This window comes from Schistocerca gregaria, chromosome 2, assembly GCF_023897955.1.
Source record: "Schistocerca gregaria isolate iqSchGreg1 chromosome 2, iqSchGreg1.2, whole genome shotgun sequence".
NCBI lineage: Eukaryota > Metazoa > Arthropoda > Insecta > Orthoptera > Acrididae > Schistocerca > Schistocerca gregaria.
In genome coordinates, this window is record NC_064921.1 from 17,391,499 (window position 1) to 17,407,953 (window position 16,455).

Consider the following 16,455-nt stretch of genomic DNA (forward strand, 5'->3'; position numbering starts at 1 on the left):
TTTGAATTCCGCAGCGATGATCCTGCGAGACTGCTTTGGAGAGTGTGGTAAATGCACGGTGGGCAGCACTGGCCCATTCTGCAGCTGATGTAAGACCACAAACAATGTCCCAAAATGCTCCAAGATGAATAGGCCTGTAACTTTACTTCCAAGATTACCTTACCAACATTCTCTGCATTTTTCGGTCTCAGGATCTCAAAAGTGAAATGTACAGCATTATCGTTGACACAGTTGCAGGAATGGATCAGCGAACTGTATAGTCTTGTCAAGATTTCAGAAATGATGCGGCATTGTTTAAGAGAATTCTTAACTCACTGCAGAGACGGCGCAGTATTGCAGCCAAATGTGAAGACGACACGTGGAACACCTCTTGTAACAGCTACGAGTCTACCATAAACTGTAACGTGTCACGTGCTGAAGCAGTGTGATATTCCTTGTTAATGTAGGGCATGCGTGAAATTTGAGCCCTGTTAGATGGCGATTTAACCGAAATGTTACCATTACAAATAATTTTGTACTAACTAGGACATTATTTTATGTTGAAGTCAGTGGCGGCTTGTGACCACACATTCGCAATTATTTCGCAAACGGCTCATTTGCGGACCCGTATTTAGTGAGAATTTATTCTTCTATGCTCATGTGATTTCACCTGTGACTGTTTTCATAATTAATAATGGTACAACTTGGACAATGTACCCTAAGTTTATTTTCTACCAACCACTAATTTTCTCAATATAGTAAATTAATATTAAACGTACATCAATATTAAAGGAAACAATATTTAAAACCCAAACAATTTACCTGAAATATTTAAAGATCCTTACTGTGAGGCAATACTTCGGCTATATAATGAAGTACTTTAATTTTATTGGTGACTAGCTGTACCCAGCCATGCTTTGCTGTGGCTCAGTCTACTTAAATGGAAAAGAAGGAAAGAAGTAAGCATACGTTTCTAACATGCAAAAGAATTGTATATCGTCCTAATATCCTTCTCTCCCTTTCTTTGTCCATATTCTCCACGTTCCCCCTCTCTCTCTGTCCATATTCTCCTCCTCTCTCCATCTTCTCTTCCCCCTCTTTCTGTCCATCTCCTCCTTCCCATTGTCAATGTCCATTTCGCCCCATCCCTCTGGCCATCTCCTCTCCCCCCCCCCTCCCCCCCTCTGATCTTGAAGCTTGTTTATTATAGAAGGTTGTAGTATTGGTTTATGATTAGAATGCGGTTCGTGATATAAGTTTTATATTAAAGTGTTTATAGTCTGTATGTGCTTAAAGTTTATTACAGTAGTGGGTAAAAATTTGAAGTAAATTGGAAAGGAACATTTTGAGATTTTTGGTAGCAATAGTTTTCCTATATAGTCTGAGTCACTAACTGTTACCACCTAGAATAACTCCAAAAGTATGATAGTAAATTAAAAGTTTGTGGAACATATGTTGTATGGGACAACGGGGGCCATAATATGACGTTGGGTCTTTGTTGGTACGTGGGGTCGAGTCAGAGATATGAAGGTCAACTTTGATTTTTTTTAGTGGGTTGCTATAGTTTGGTACTCATTTTCTGATAGTGGCTATCGAGACGAATCCAATGATGTGTAACAGTAAGGTCTTTGAAGGTCAACGAAGGTTAGAAAGGTGGCATGAACGTCGATTTACAGGTGTTCGAAGTGGCGACCATTGGTATCAATGTATTGCTGCAATCTTCTTATCATGAATCGAGTGGTATTCCTTATCACATTGGCACTTATCGAAGCTCATGCTCTGACAATTCTCTCTCATATATCGTTCAAATAGTAAATGTTCGCCAAATACGGCGTATCCATTTAACGCGCCATTGACGGTTTCGGAATATAACACTAATAGGAACGGTAAGACTAGTATCGTGGAATGAAGTGAATGTGAATGATGTATTCCTTCGAAAATCAAGTCGATATGCTTCTCATTTACGGAGGATGCCAATGAAATTTAGTGAGAACTAGAGACCTATACGCTGAAAGATATCCTCAACGCACTCACCCTACGCGTCGTACATTTAAATATATTTATGATAAATTGAGAAAAACTAGATCTTCAACGCATGGGAAACATACCGACAAAGGAAAGTTACTAACGAGGAAACGGAAATAGGTGCTCTTGCCACTGTGTTTCGAGATCCTTGTGTTAGTTCGCGTCAAATCGAAATGGAATGTTGTATGAGCCAGAGTAGTGCTGTTTGTGTTCTGCATCGCCATAAAGATCATCCTTACCATACCAGTCTCCACCAAGGATTAACTGGTACGGATTGTATGCTTCGCTTTGAATTCTGCGATGGGCTCAACTTCAGATTCAGAGGAATGAAACAGTTATTAACTTGAGTTTGTTTACTGTCGAGGCTACATTCACGAACCATGGAAATGTTAATTTACGTAACGTTCATTATTGGGCAACTGAAAGTCCATGTTGGCGGCGGCAAGTTGCACACCAAAAAGCGTGATCCGTGAATGTATGGTGTGGGACTCTAGAGAACAGACTTATAAGCCCCTATTTCATCGAAGGAAATCTTCATGGTAGGAAGTACATCACATTCCTGAAAGAAACATTAGGTCTGTTATCGGAAGAAAACCTTTAGGAACAAGGAACTGAATGTTATATCAACACGACGGGAGTCCAGCACATTTTTCACTGATGGCTAGAAATGAGCCGACAGGAGTGGCCGTGCGCTTCTAGGCGTAGAACCGAGCGACCGCTACGGTTGCAGGTTCGAACCCTGCCTCGGGCATGGATGTGTGTGACGTCCTTAGGTTAGTTAGGTTTAATTAGTTCTACGTTCTAGGCGACTGATGACCTTTGAAGTTAGGTCGCATAGTGCTCAGAGCCATTTTGGCTAGAAATGAGTTGCACAGACAATTCCCAAATCGTTGAAATAGACGCGGAGGAAATGTGTCGTGGCCAGCTCGTTCGTCATACTTGACGCCTCTGGATTTTTTCTTGTGAGGATTTGTAAAAAACGTTGCTTATAAAGACGTTCCAACTACGATACCAATGTTCATCACTTAGAGCACCTTCTGTGAATGGACGTACATACCTTCTTTGCGACCTTCGTTCACCTTCAAAGACCATAGTGTTACAGATCAATGGATTCGTCTCGACAGCCACTATCAGAAAATAAATACCAAACGATAGCATCTCATTAAAAAAAACGAAGTTGACCTTCATATCTCTGACACGACCACACCTACGAACAAAAAACCAGTATCATACGTATTATGGCCTCCGTTGCCCCATGCAACTTTGTTGTCCCACAAAATTTTCAGCTCATATTCTAGAATGACTGGCACCTACAACACGCCCGTATTAGAATTCAACGTTTTGTCAAAATTTCAAAGCAATCGGTCAAGAACTTTAGGAGAGTGACGATTTTGAACAAACCAACATTTAGATTTTTATAACGTTTCCCCATTTATTACATATATACCAGATGGAATTCTAGTAGGTACACTGATAAGGTAAAGCATTATGACCACTGCCCACCGCGAAGTTAGATGCCGCCTAGTGGGGCTGGGGGAAAGTGACACGGTAAGGAAAGAATGCACGATGTAATAAAACTGCACGGCAGTAAGGACACATCCCTCACACGTAGACAAGACATTACATGAACATGGGTCTGGAAATGCTTTATTTCAATGTTACAATTCATTTAGCCAACTCATTAATCATAGGAACACACAAGAACAGAACATTAGGATCATGGAGAACATGCAATCTTGGTGACGTCTGTTACATTGTGCACCGCTAGTGTTTTGTTTTACATGTCCCTGTTTCCAGGCGATGTACGACATTGTTTGTTTCCAGGTAACATCAACTGCTCCATCGATCAGTACGACCGCTGCAAGCGCACGGGTTACTGCGCAGAGTTAATCGCAAACGTGGCTGGTGCAATGGCAATATGCACAAATACGGAAACGACAGATGCCCGTCCATTTGATGTGTAGATTGTCTGACAGTAATAGCACCCGCGCTCAACGTTTGCAGCTGGAGAGATTTCCAGGACGAATGTGCCGCGACGGACAAACTTTTGAAGCTATTGATAGTCGACATACGGAATATGAGGCATTCAGGCATGATACTCTCGACCGAGGGAGGACTAGAAGGGCGAGGAGACCGGCAATTCTCCGTGCAGTTGACGGCGACCATGGTGCCTGCGCAAGACATGTAGCTGCAAGACTGAATGCTGATCACGTGACTGACTGGCGAGTGTTAACACGAGGACCAGCTGTGTTCGTACCATCTACAGCGTGTGCAGGCTTTATCAGCAGCTGACTTCCCTACACGCGTACTCTTCTGCGAATGGTTAATTCAACAAAATGCCAACCCTAATTGGAGTGCAACGATGCTGTTCACGGATAAGGCGTCGTTTCAGCGAGATCAGACTGTAAATTTTGACAATCTGCATGAATGGGCAGACGGTAATCGTAACGCAGCTGTTGAAGCAAGTCATGAACAAAGATTTTCTGTCAATGTTTGGACCGGCATTGTTGGCGACTGTTTGGTAGGGCCTCACTTTCTTCCACCCAGGCTCAACGGAAAAAGTTATCATAATTTCACCTGATCTTTTAGCAGATTTGCTTTCAACTGCGCGACGAAACATTTACTTCATGCACGATGGAGCACCTCCTCTTTTTAGTGTTAATGTCCGTCAGCTTCTGAATAACAGATTCGGTGACAAAGGGACAAAGGGATACGCAGAGATGGACTAATTGCGTGGCCTCCACGCTCCCCGTACGACATTTATTGGTGGGGCACGTGAGAGTCCTTGTGTGTGGAGCCTCAGTACAATATGGTCAGAGTCTCTATTCCCGTATTATGGAAGGCTGCGAAAGCTTGGGCAACACTCCGTGGATGCATCATTGTATCGGAGATTCAGTACGACGGTGGGTTGATGCATGCACCAATCGTCACGGAGGGCATATTAACATCTCCTGTGAAAAGAATTGCATGTGGTATGCTACTGAGTTCAGTTCGTGAGTGCTTCCCATGATTAATGAATTGGAGAAAATGAGTTGTAACATGGAAACAAAGTGTTTACAGACTCGTGTTCATATAGCAAAATCTCTTCGTCTACCTGCGAGGAATGTGTCCTGCAATTTGTGCCATTCATTTTTGCTGCACCCTGTATAATTGGATCAAAAATGGATGGGAAATCATCCTAGCGACGAGACGAACCGCGAATGGGGAAATATACTGACATATCTACATCTGCATCAATACTCCGCAAGCCACCTGACGGTGTGTGGCGGAGGGCATAGCTGGTCGAATGTCCACGTGCTACTGTACTGACCATCTGTGGAGAGTGGCAGAATGACAGTGAAACTACCACTGGCCGGTAGGTATTTGGACGTCCATGACGCTTCACAGAACGAGGGATTTGGATGCTTGCCTACCCTGTAAAGCAGGATAGGTGGCAATGTGTGGCATTTCTGCCGATAAATTACAATACCGGTGCGCGTTTAAGATTCGGAGCACACCGTTCATCGTGCATTGTTGAACTTGGGGCTCTACAGCAGACGACGTGTTCACATGTTGGCCCAACGACATCGTCAATTACGATTGTACTGGCAGCGGGATCGTTGAAATTGACTGTGGATCAATAGAAACGTCGGAAGAATCACGTTTTTGCTATATCAGGTCGATCGTCGTCTTCACAAACGCCGTCATCAGCACGAACGGCGATTCGAAATTCGCATCACACCAAAAGACCAGGCTAGTAGGAGCAGGATTACGTTATGGGAGCAATTCTGTTGAGCTCGCATGGGGCCTGTGGTAGTAATCGAAGACACACTGACAGATAAGGGTCACAGGTTATTACGCACGTGGTCATAATGCTTTGGCTAATTATTATATATAAAAACACATGAGAATCCGAATGCAATGTTGTTAAAAATCCAAAGGGATCCGAGAAGGACTTTCAGACATTTAAGATTTTAAAGAGCTGAACATTTACATTTGTACTTCTATAGAAACTGTATACATTCCTAATCTCAAACTTCTGAACGTTTTTGACCGAATGTTTTGAAATTTTGACAGAACGTTGCAGTTTACTATGCATTTGTTTTTATATACCTATTTTTAATATATGTAATATACGATATTTTAAAAGTTTATTAATAGGCAAACGTAGTTACAAAATATCTCAAAAAACGTGTACACAGATATTAAAGAAATAGGCATCTAAAACCGCGCCTGAGTAGGAACGCAACGTTGCGTCAAAACCTCAAGGCAATCGGAAAAGCTTCCGGAGATACACGATTATGAACAAATGAACATTTACATAATTTTTCATGTAGATTATTGCTCGAGGAGAGCACAAGTAAAATAACAAAACAAAAATCAAACAATAAGTATGAGCCCATTTATCTTGGCATTGCTCTCCTTAGTTCTGAACTGGAGAGCAGTGCTTTATGTCTGTCTCTGTCATCCTTAACTATGAAGCTACACAGTGAAGAATAGGACTGTTGTAGTCAGTACGAACTTACTGTTGTTTTGCTTGCTTCCTTCCGAGTAGGTAATGAACGAATTACTAATCTACTGCGGCCACTACCTACGACCTCGGGGAACGCATTTTCACGAGAATTCGTTGCTTTGGTGCCTCACTTTTGCTTTGGTGAATACTCAGTACCAAACACAAAGCAGCTTGGAACTTTGCACCGAGCCGAGAAAAAGCAAATCATCCACATACCCAGAGGTCCCCACTCGCCGGCGATTGTGTGACTCTGGGGACAACAGTTTTTAAATAGGCGCCACTACCCCCATCACTACCACCGCGGTGGTTGCTCTGATAGGGATGGGAGCGCAGTGATGGAGGGGGTAACAGCCAACGTATACAGGAGGCAGATACACGCAGAGAAACAGTGACGAAGGACGACTAGAAAACGGCGACGAGTTTGTTTAGCGAAATGTCGACCGAATGAGGCGGCGCAGTGGTTTGCACGCTGGACACACAATCGCGAAGACGACATTTCAAATACCCGACTATCCATCCAGATTTAAGTTTCCCATGGTTTCCCTAAATCACTTAATGAAAATGACGGGATGGTTCCTTTGAAAATAGCACAACAAATTTCCTTCCCCATACTTTCCTAATCCGAGTTTGAGCTCCATCCCTAATCTTCCTTCCGAAATATTGTGGAGAACTTACGACGTGACCAAGCTGGTCGTAGAAGAATTCTACAAGTCCACCTAATGAATCATTTGTTAAGTGTTCCGCACATAGTCCATTAACAGAAAATCACATAGATCTTTATACAACTGTGTCAAATAATTTCAGTACTAACAATAGCGCACAATCATTTAACAATAAGTCGACTGTTTCTATGAGAGGCCAATCAGTGGTGACAAAGGTGTCCTAAGTATTCTGGAAACAGCTTAAATCTGAAATAGTAATTAATATGACTGAAAAGCAACATGTTGCCATGAATGCATACATACTGATTAGCAAACAAATTGTGAATGTAAATGAAGAGTTGCACACAAATTATTCGGGGATAGAAAATTTTTAAAACGTAGAAAGACATATACAGTATACAAATTAAAATAACTAAACAAAGCTGTTTTCAACTGTAAAGTAAATTCAAACTTCTCATTAGTTTTTCAAAATGAAAACCATATTATATTGAAATACGGTACATTGCAAATTTAAGTTGGAAAATACACTAACTTCCAAAGAAAGTAAAGCTCCCTAAATCTCCCCACTATGTAAGTTCATACAGGTAGATACCATCATTTGGTGTGGAAATGATCAGAGCTGCAGTTCTTTCTGCCAAGTAGAACGGCCAACAGCGTGTATTGGCGCTGTTCGTGTCTGGCGCTGTTACCATGCCTCGTAGGATGCATAAGGGACGCGATCACTATAGGATGTCGACTGAAGGAGGCAGAGATGCTACTTTTTTTGTGTGTGACAGCGATACCAGAATCTGGTTGAGTTTGAAAGTGGCCTCATTGTGGGTCTCCATTTGGCCTGCTGGTCGAATCCTGCAGTATCCGGATCTGGGAGGCGTTCAGATGTGACAGTGGTCTAATGTTGGCCTGCATGGGAACATGATGGAGGGCAGGCACACTCGCCACCAAGGTTCTAGTGACAACATCTGAGCACCGCAAGGAAGAATCACCATATTTGTGCCACGAGTATAGTAGCTCTTTCATATCTGCGTCTGCCATTTGATAACGTAAAGGAGTCCTTACGATAACCTGTCTCATCCAGGGCCGCTGGTCAGAGAGGAGCAGCAGCCAGACAGGGTAATTAGCATCCCATGTATTGGTTGATGTTAACACCACGACGTAAATGTCTGTCTTTTGAGTCTATTTGTGACTGGGAAGCGTGCAATGGCGTCGCATTGCATTCAGCGATGAACGGCGGCTCTACACCACCTCAGATGACCATCAGCGAGTATGGCGGCGACTTTGAGAGACGTCCCTTTATTTCTGTGTTTTGGAGAGGCTTAGCAGTGTTACTCCTGGTATCATGTTATCAGGAGCCATCGAGTATGATTTCAGGTCACAGCTGTTAGTGACTGAGGAAACTTTGCAGCCCCATGTTTCTTCATGGGCGCCCTGTGTCCTCGAGTGTAATAGTATCGTGGTACCATTTTTCAACAGGAACAATTTTGTCCGTTCATGGCAACTGTCTCTGTGAACGGGTTGCGTGATATTAAGGTACTCCAGTTGTCAGCAAGATCTGCAGGTCTGTCTATGATAGAATAGCGCCTATGTTCAGGACTACCTGGGACATGAACTCCATTCCAGTGTGAGTATCCAGGATATCAAGAAGCAAAACAGTAGAGACTTCCCCATTGCCTCAGGAGAGGATACGTTGGCTGTATCATACCCTCCTCAATCTAATTAGTGCATGCATCCACGCCAAAGGTAATGCAGCGTCAAACAAGTGGGCTCCTGCTGCCAAGTTCTTTGCAAATTTGACACCATTTTGTAATCACTGAAATAACATCACATAACTCCTCAACCCGCAAACTTTCATTTCGTTTCCTCCTCCTCTTCTGGGTGTTTCACTTTTTTTCAGGCAGTGTAGACAGTAAAACAAGTTCAATAACATTCAGCGAGTGAATCAGTTTTCATTTCAGCCTATGAATACTACAATGCTTCGAAACAGTAGCAACGCTTCCGCGCCATCTGATCCTGATCATAAATCGCCCTGTGTTAATATAATGGGGTGCAAGAAAGGAGACGGGTGCGAGATGCGTTCTGCGCAGAGAAGGACGAAGAATACTTTGCGGCGCCGCCAGTGCGCTCCCTATCTCTGCCAGGTGCCTCAATGGTCCAGCCGTTGCCTTCTCTGCCAAGTGGTAACGCTGTGGTCGCACCACATCGGGCCACACTGTTTCTGCTACTGAGTCTCCCAGATTAATTCATGTGATCTGAAAAGAATCACTGTCGCTTCATAACGCAATATTTGTCGTGTTTGCTTCATGCCACCCATTATGAACACTATAGATGCTGAGTACCTGCACTATACCTAAATTGATATGAAAATCAAAGTTGAACGTCTCAGGCACGATCTGAAACGCACGCTGAAGACATACGCTGCAGAATGACGCTATTGGCCGGGGCGTCACTTGGTGCACTGCGCATCGCCCCGCCATCCTTCTTCTTCCCTGCACGCAGCTAGCGTGCAGTACAGCAGGAGAATGAGGCAGTTTTAGTGATCGGTCCATGTCTCACTGCCAGGTGGTGGGCGAGCGCGAGTGGCGGCAACTGCGGCTGGACTACAACAGCCTGGCGCAGCTCACCAAGACGGTCGACAGGCACGTCAACAAGATCGTGCTGCTCTCCTTCGCTACCAACCTCTACTTCGTCTGCCTCCAGTTCCTCCACAGCATGAAGTAAGTTTACAGCGATCGGCTGGCCGAACTGCTAGTGCCAAATGCATATGTGTAAAGTGTAAGACAATAATACGAATATTAGTAGTGCAGAAAGAAAACGAACCGCACCTTCTCTTAGAAAATTTAATGTGGTTAAATTATGTACTGGGATACGTTTCCGCTGGACACTACGGTGTTCGAATTAGTTAAGGAAACATACAAAAGTGGCCTTCAAAACCTCTTCCTTTCCATACTCATTGCTCAAGTGCCAAGATTTGTAGGTCGTTGTTCCTGACACTCCTACCACTGTGCAAAAATTTCTGACTACATGAACTATTCGACCTTTTTTGGTCTCTGTTAGTTGGGCTATTACGTCACCAGTACGATGTGCTATTTCGTTAACATTATTAACTTAAATGTGCCCCTGAAGGTAATGAAGGAAAAACAACTTTTATAAACTTTCCACTAAAACTAACTTCCATACAAACTTAACACTTACTCGGACAGTAGTATCGTAATCGGATGGCCTGACGAATATAAACATATAATTGTTTTTTTATGCTCTTAAAATTCACAAAATTGCTAGCTAAAATTTACACAGACGTCAAGATTACAATTTGTAAGTGCTCGGCCAAGGTGGTGGCGTAATAGCAACATTCAATGAAAACCAAAGCTGGTCGACTGTGGGAAATGCTTCGCGCAGTGGTAAATATTCATACAGTGGTAGGAGGGAGTACCTTGAACAACTTTCTAGAAATCCTACCCGGTGAGGGCTGCGTGGGGTGCGTTTTAAGATCACTTTTGTACGTTTTTCTTGAATACCTCGAAAACGGTGACCCCCCAGCGGAAACGCATCCCAGTACAAAATATAACTACATTAAATTTCCAACAAAAAGGTCGTGTTTTTCTCTATAGGACTGATAGTTTGCGCGTAGCGAGTGGGATAATATGAAAATCTCGCGTTTGGTGTATGAATGTCAGCTATAACTTATGAGATGTATATATTTGTGCACATATTTTATATACATCCGCAGCGAATTACGCCCTGTACTTTCCTGTGGATTCGGAGGAAACTCGTAGTTCTGTCTGAGTAAGAGATATAAACAGTCATGAACAGAAGCTGAGCTTTTTAAGTATAAAATGGAACTTATATTTTTTATATTTGTATTAGGGTACGTATTACGCCATTTCGTTACGTCACTAACATTACTCATTGTTTCTTTGTTTATTGCTAGAGTCTAGGTTTAAATGAAGAGTCGAGGATGTTTGAAAGCTACGTTTATAAAACATATGATCTCGCTGTGTACGTGAAACTTTTTTGAAGGTACAGTACTACATCAGGCATTGCTCCTGCTTGAGAGTCACATCTTTGATCTATCGTCAGTTATTTATCTCCCGTGAAGTACATTTTCATACGGTAATGGGGCAAGAGAAGCCGCCAAGTGGTAAATTTGGCACTGAACCTTAGGTGTTGTTGCAGTCTGGCTGCGGGTAGCACTCGGAGTACTCGCAAACTGCAATTCAAACTAATATTCTGGTATTTGTGACCTAGACAGCTAGCAACAGAATTTGGCCGCCATACATTTGTGCAGCAACAGTCTCAATAGAAAGACAGAAAAATAATGCAAATGAATATACCTCTTGTCTTGCACTCGAGTAATATGTGTCGCTTAACTGGACTCTTATCGATTTACCAATGTAAGTAGATCTACGTCACGAATAACATTTGATAATATTCTGAGACCATATTCTGCGATTCCACATTTTTGGTTCAGCTCCAGGCCAGAAGATTTTATAGATCACAATCGAGTTAAAAATCGAGTTTCCATTAGCTGCTGTTTGTAAGACTGACATTATTCTCTTGTTTGCTGATTTATTGCGAATAATTCCGTAATGGGAAATAAAAGATAAAAGCCTCTGGCGATATAGAAAAACAACTAGTTGACCTGTGCAAATAATTCGCTCTCTATTCTGGTCAGTCACGAATGTTAGTGGGATGAAATGGGTTCTGGTGCACTTCTGAAATCAAATTGGTATACTAATTAATGAAACTGATCAATTAAACAACCCCTCCCCGTCCCCTCCCCTTGACACTAGAACGGCGGAAGGGGTCAAAATGACCCCTGTCATAAGTTTTTCGTTCATTGTCATATCCAATTTATTTACTTCGTTAATGAAATTATATGACTTTTTCTAATTTTTTCTCCTCTTTCTGAAGATCAGTATTTACAAAATATTTTAATTTTCTTCGCCATTTCATTCAGTATACCTATAACGGCGGAAGGTGTCAATTTTACTACACTGTAATTTCTCTTCTGAATAAAAGTAAATTATCCAACAATACAGCGGCAACAGTGAGAAGTAACGCAGAGCAGTTGCTCCTCATTGTTTCTACTTGTCACATGTACATTTCAGTCCTTTTGCGTCACTCAGGCAGTCTTTGCTCGTGAAACACTCTTTCGAACATGTATTGTCGGCGTGGACATTCTGATGAAGAACTGTTACATCTCTTAGAGAATTCCTCCATTGACTCGCAAATTGACTTCATTGATGATTATGTGTATGTAGGCTGTTTAGGTTCTTATATTGGTAACACCACCGCCACGTAGCGCTCTGTATGAAAATCACTGGCTGTGGTGCGTGCAGTCTGTGGCTGGGTGGCATTGTTGGTTCAAAATGGCTCTGAGCACTATGGGACTTAACATCTGTGGTCATCAGTCCCCTACAACTTAGAACTACTTAAAACTAACTAACATAAGGACACCACACACATCCATGCCCGAGGCAGGATTCGAACCTGCGACCGTAGCGGTCGCGCGGTTCCGGACTGCGCGCCTAGAACCGCGAGACCACCGCAGCCGGGGGCATTGTTGGAATTTGCTATTGTAGTGTTGGGCAGTTGATTGTTAACAGCGCGTAGCGTTGCGCAGTTGGAGGTGAGCCGCCAGCAGTATATATAAAATGACTTTTGAACACTATTAAGGTAAATACATTGTTTGTTCTTTATCAAAATTTTTCATTTGCTAACTACGCCTGTCAGTAGTTAGTGCCTTCAGTAGTTTGGATGTTTTATTTAGCTGGCAGTAGTGGCGCTCGCTGTATTGCAGTAGTTCGAGTAACGAAGATTTTTGTGAGATAAGTGATTTGTGAAACGTATAGGTTAATGTTAGTTAGGGCCATTCTTTTGTAGGGATTTTTGAAAGTCAGATTGTGTTGCGCTAGAAATATTGCGTGTCAGTTTAGTGTTGATCAGAATAAGTAAAGAGCGAAATGTCTGAGTACCTTCAGTTCTGCTCAGCTGTTTGAAAATCAAATAACGTAACGGGTTTTCCAGCACAGTCATTCATTAATTTTTCTAAGGGGACGTTACATATGCACCTGACACAAAATGAAGACATTGTGAACGAAGGGCGATTAGTGAAAGAGGATTCAGATGCTGATATGCATCAATTATCACCTCTTTCACCACAGCAGGTACAGTTGGAAGCGTCTACTAAGGTGATGGCAAGGGATGGAACAGAGTGGGAGATTGGAAATCATTCATCTTCTGGAAGGTGGCCAGCTGTGAATGTTCTGAAGGAGATATGTGGTCCCACAGCTTATGCTTGCCAGCGAATAGACAGCTCTCTCACCAGTGCCTCCCGTCTTATTTTTCATGAAGCAATGCGATGTCTCATGAAGAAAGACACAAAATCATATCCTTCAAAAGTACTAAAAAACAATCACTGGACTGTGTCACTTGACGAACTGGAGAAACTGATAGCCATCATGTAAGTTCGGGGTGTATTGTGCACAAAAGACATGTATGGGGATGATCTCTAGTCGAACTCATGGGGCTTGCTTTTATCAAGGACATTATACCAAGGAACATATTTCAGGAACCTCTCAGATTTCTCCATTTTGATGAAAAATTAACCTGGCTGAACGCCTGACACACAGCAAATTCTCTCTTGTATCCGAAATTTGGGGAAAGTTAATTGAAAACAGTATTCGCGCTTACCGCCCCGGAGAAAATATAACCATCAATGAACAACTGTTATCAAGCAAAGCAAGATGCAGGTTTACTCAATTCATGTCAAACAAACCAAACAAATATGGTCTCAAAGAGAGTACATCGCTCTGCATCTCATGGAGCCATTTGTAGATCAAGGAAGAAATGTGACTACAGATAACTTCTTTACGTCTCTTTAACTTGCTAAAAAACCCAAAGGAAAGAAAACTTCATTAGTTGGTACAATGAACAGGATATGCCGTGAAATCCCCAATGAAGTGAGGAAGCCAAATTCTGAAATACACCACAATACTGCACAATAGTGGCAACACAGGCTGCACGTTGGCTGTATACGAAGGAAAGAAGAATAAAAATGTTATCCTTTTGTGTATACTGCATGCTGAAGTAGCAATAAGCAAGGAAGGAAAGAAGAAACCTGAAACCGTAACGTTCTACAATGCAAGAAAGTACAGGGTGGGCGTGGTTGATCAAATGACCTGTAAATGTACTACGGAGCTTGCATATAGGAGATGGCCACTGCATGTCTTCTACAATATACTGGACATGGCGGCAATAAATGCATGGATCATCTATAACATACTAATGAACAAGAAGATGGAAAGGAGGAAGTTCATACTTTAACTGGCAATTGAACCGAAGCGAATGAAAGAGCAAGAACATCAGGCAAAGGAAGAGGACATGGGACTGAAATCACTTAGAAAGCGGAGGAAGTGCCAAATCAGCCTCTGCAAAGGCAACAAAACCAGCGAAAACTGTATACAGTGGCACAAAGCCGTGTGCAGAAAATGTGCATGTAAAACAGAAATCACCTGTGCTAAGTGCGTCTATCACTTTAAGAGAGCTGTTTGTAAAACACATGTGAGAGTAAAATGGACCAAATGTACTAAATGTGTCTAGAAGGTTGTATGAATATTAATAAAGTAAAATCTATAGTTAAGAAACTTGTTAGCGGTAGCAACAATAAATTTGTATGATATGTTGTGGTTGGCAGGAGAGCCAACACCGTATTACTAAAGGAGACCGAAATGCACGCGTCTCAGCTCACGCAGGCTGGCGTGAGGTCTGGAATTGAGAAAAACGGACGTAGCTGGTGGAATACTTAACTTTAATCCATTAATGACGAACGTCGCTCTTGACATTACATGATTCACAGTATCAATAGCAACAGATAATGGCGCCTTGCTAGGTCGTAGCAAATAACGTAGCTGAAGGCTATGCTAACTATCGTCTCGGCAAATGAGAGCGTAAAAGTCAGTGAACCATCGCTAGCAAAGTCGGCTGTACAACTGGGGCGAGTGCTAGGAAGTCTCTCTAGACCTGCCGTGTGGCGGCGCTCGGTCTGCAATCACTGATAGTGGCGACACGAGGGTCCGACGTATACTACCGGACCGCGGCCGATTTAAAGGCTAACACCTAGCAAGTGTGCTGTCTGGCGGTGACACCACATGATACATTGTTGTTCAAATAAACTAGTAATTGTTATTTATATTTGTAAATAATTGTGATTACTAGAAATGAAGTATGGATTAACAAACACTAAAAAAGTACTTGTTTAAGTCAAATAAGAAAATATTTTATGTGGGATCAAAATGACCCCTTTCTGCCGTTGTAGGAATGTCAGAAACTCCGCTATTCTACTGTGGTTGATTTATGACTTCCTGTGGATAAACTGTCCTTCTGAGAAACCCTCCATCCCTCCCCCTCACTCTCCTCCTCCTGCTCTTCACCTCTTGGGGAAAAGGGACACATTTTCTTGTCACCCCTCCCAAGTTAACTTTTAAACTTCTTTTCCTCTCCCAGAAAATCCCCAGCCCTCCCCCGACTTCCTCCCTCCCCGTCCGATCTTGAAATTGGCAGGAGAAAGACTCAGCCTGTGCTGAGCCAGTGGAGAGGAAGGATCTTGTGCCACAAAATTGCAGTCAGTGTCAACGGACATAATAACCTCCAGTATCTCTCCCTCACCACCCAAACCCCCTCTCCTCCAGGAAACGCTGCAATAATTTTGAATTGGTTGGCTATAGCACAATTATGGTACCTCCAATCTTATGATATCACCTCACATCCTATTGGTGGATACTGGTGCAGTTAAGTCAATATCCTTACTTCATCGTTCCCGCAACCCATTGATCCTCTGGAACGGCTGCACTTTTGATTGACTGCTGCAGCTCATTTGGATATTTTATTGACCATTCTGAATATTGCAATTTGAAGGGAAAAAGCTCACTTGAAACACTCACCGCTACCAATATCTGGCGAAGAAAAGAGCACCTTTCATTCATGCCATTCAACAGGTACAAGGGTTCTGAGAACTGCATTGTTTGGAACGTCGGGTCTTCGCACGTGCTCTGGTCGGCAGAGGTCCACTCATGCATCGACCATGCTGGCAGTTGTATGTCCATCTCCCATAAGCTCTTCGCACCACAGTCACTGGCCGTGTGAGGTCTGAATGCGGCATTCCTCCTGTACCGGTCTGTGGGTGTTACCCTACAGCATCTGACATACACCCTACAAATTTCTTTCTGACACGCTGACAATTACCCTACATACATTGAGCTTCACACACACACACACACACACACACACACACACACACAC

General features: G+C 42.7%; 1 protein-coding gene across 1 annotated transcript in view; it reads left to right on the forward strand.

Moving 5' to 3' along the window:
* The window catches only part of LOC126333191 (gustatory receptor for sugar taste 64e-like), a 141,973-nt gene that overhangs the window by 42,461 nt on the left and 83,057 nt on the right, over positions 1 to 16,455 (forward strand). Inside the window, exon 5 of the mRNA XM_049996720.1 lies at positions 9,715 to 9,869. Within this exon, the coding sequence (XP_049852677.1) occupies positions 9,715 to 9,869 (155 nt within the window). The remainder of the gene's footprint in view (positions 1 to 9,714; positions 9,870 to 16,455) is intronic.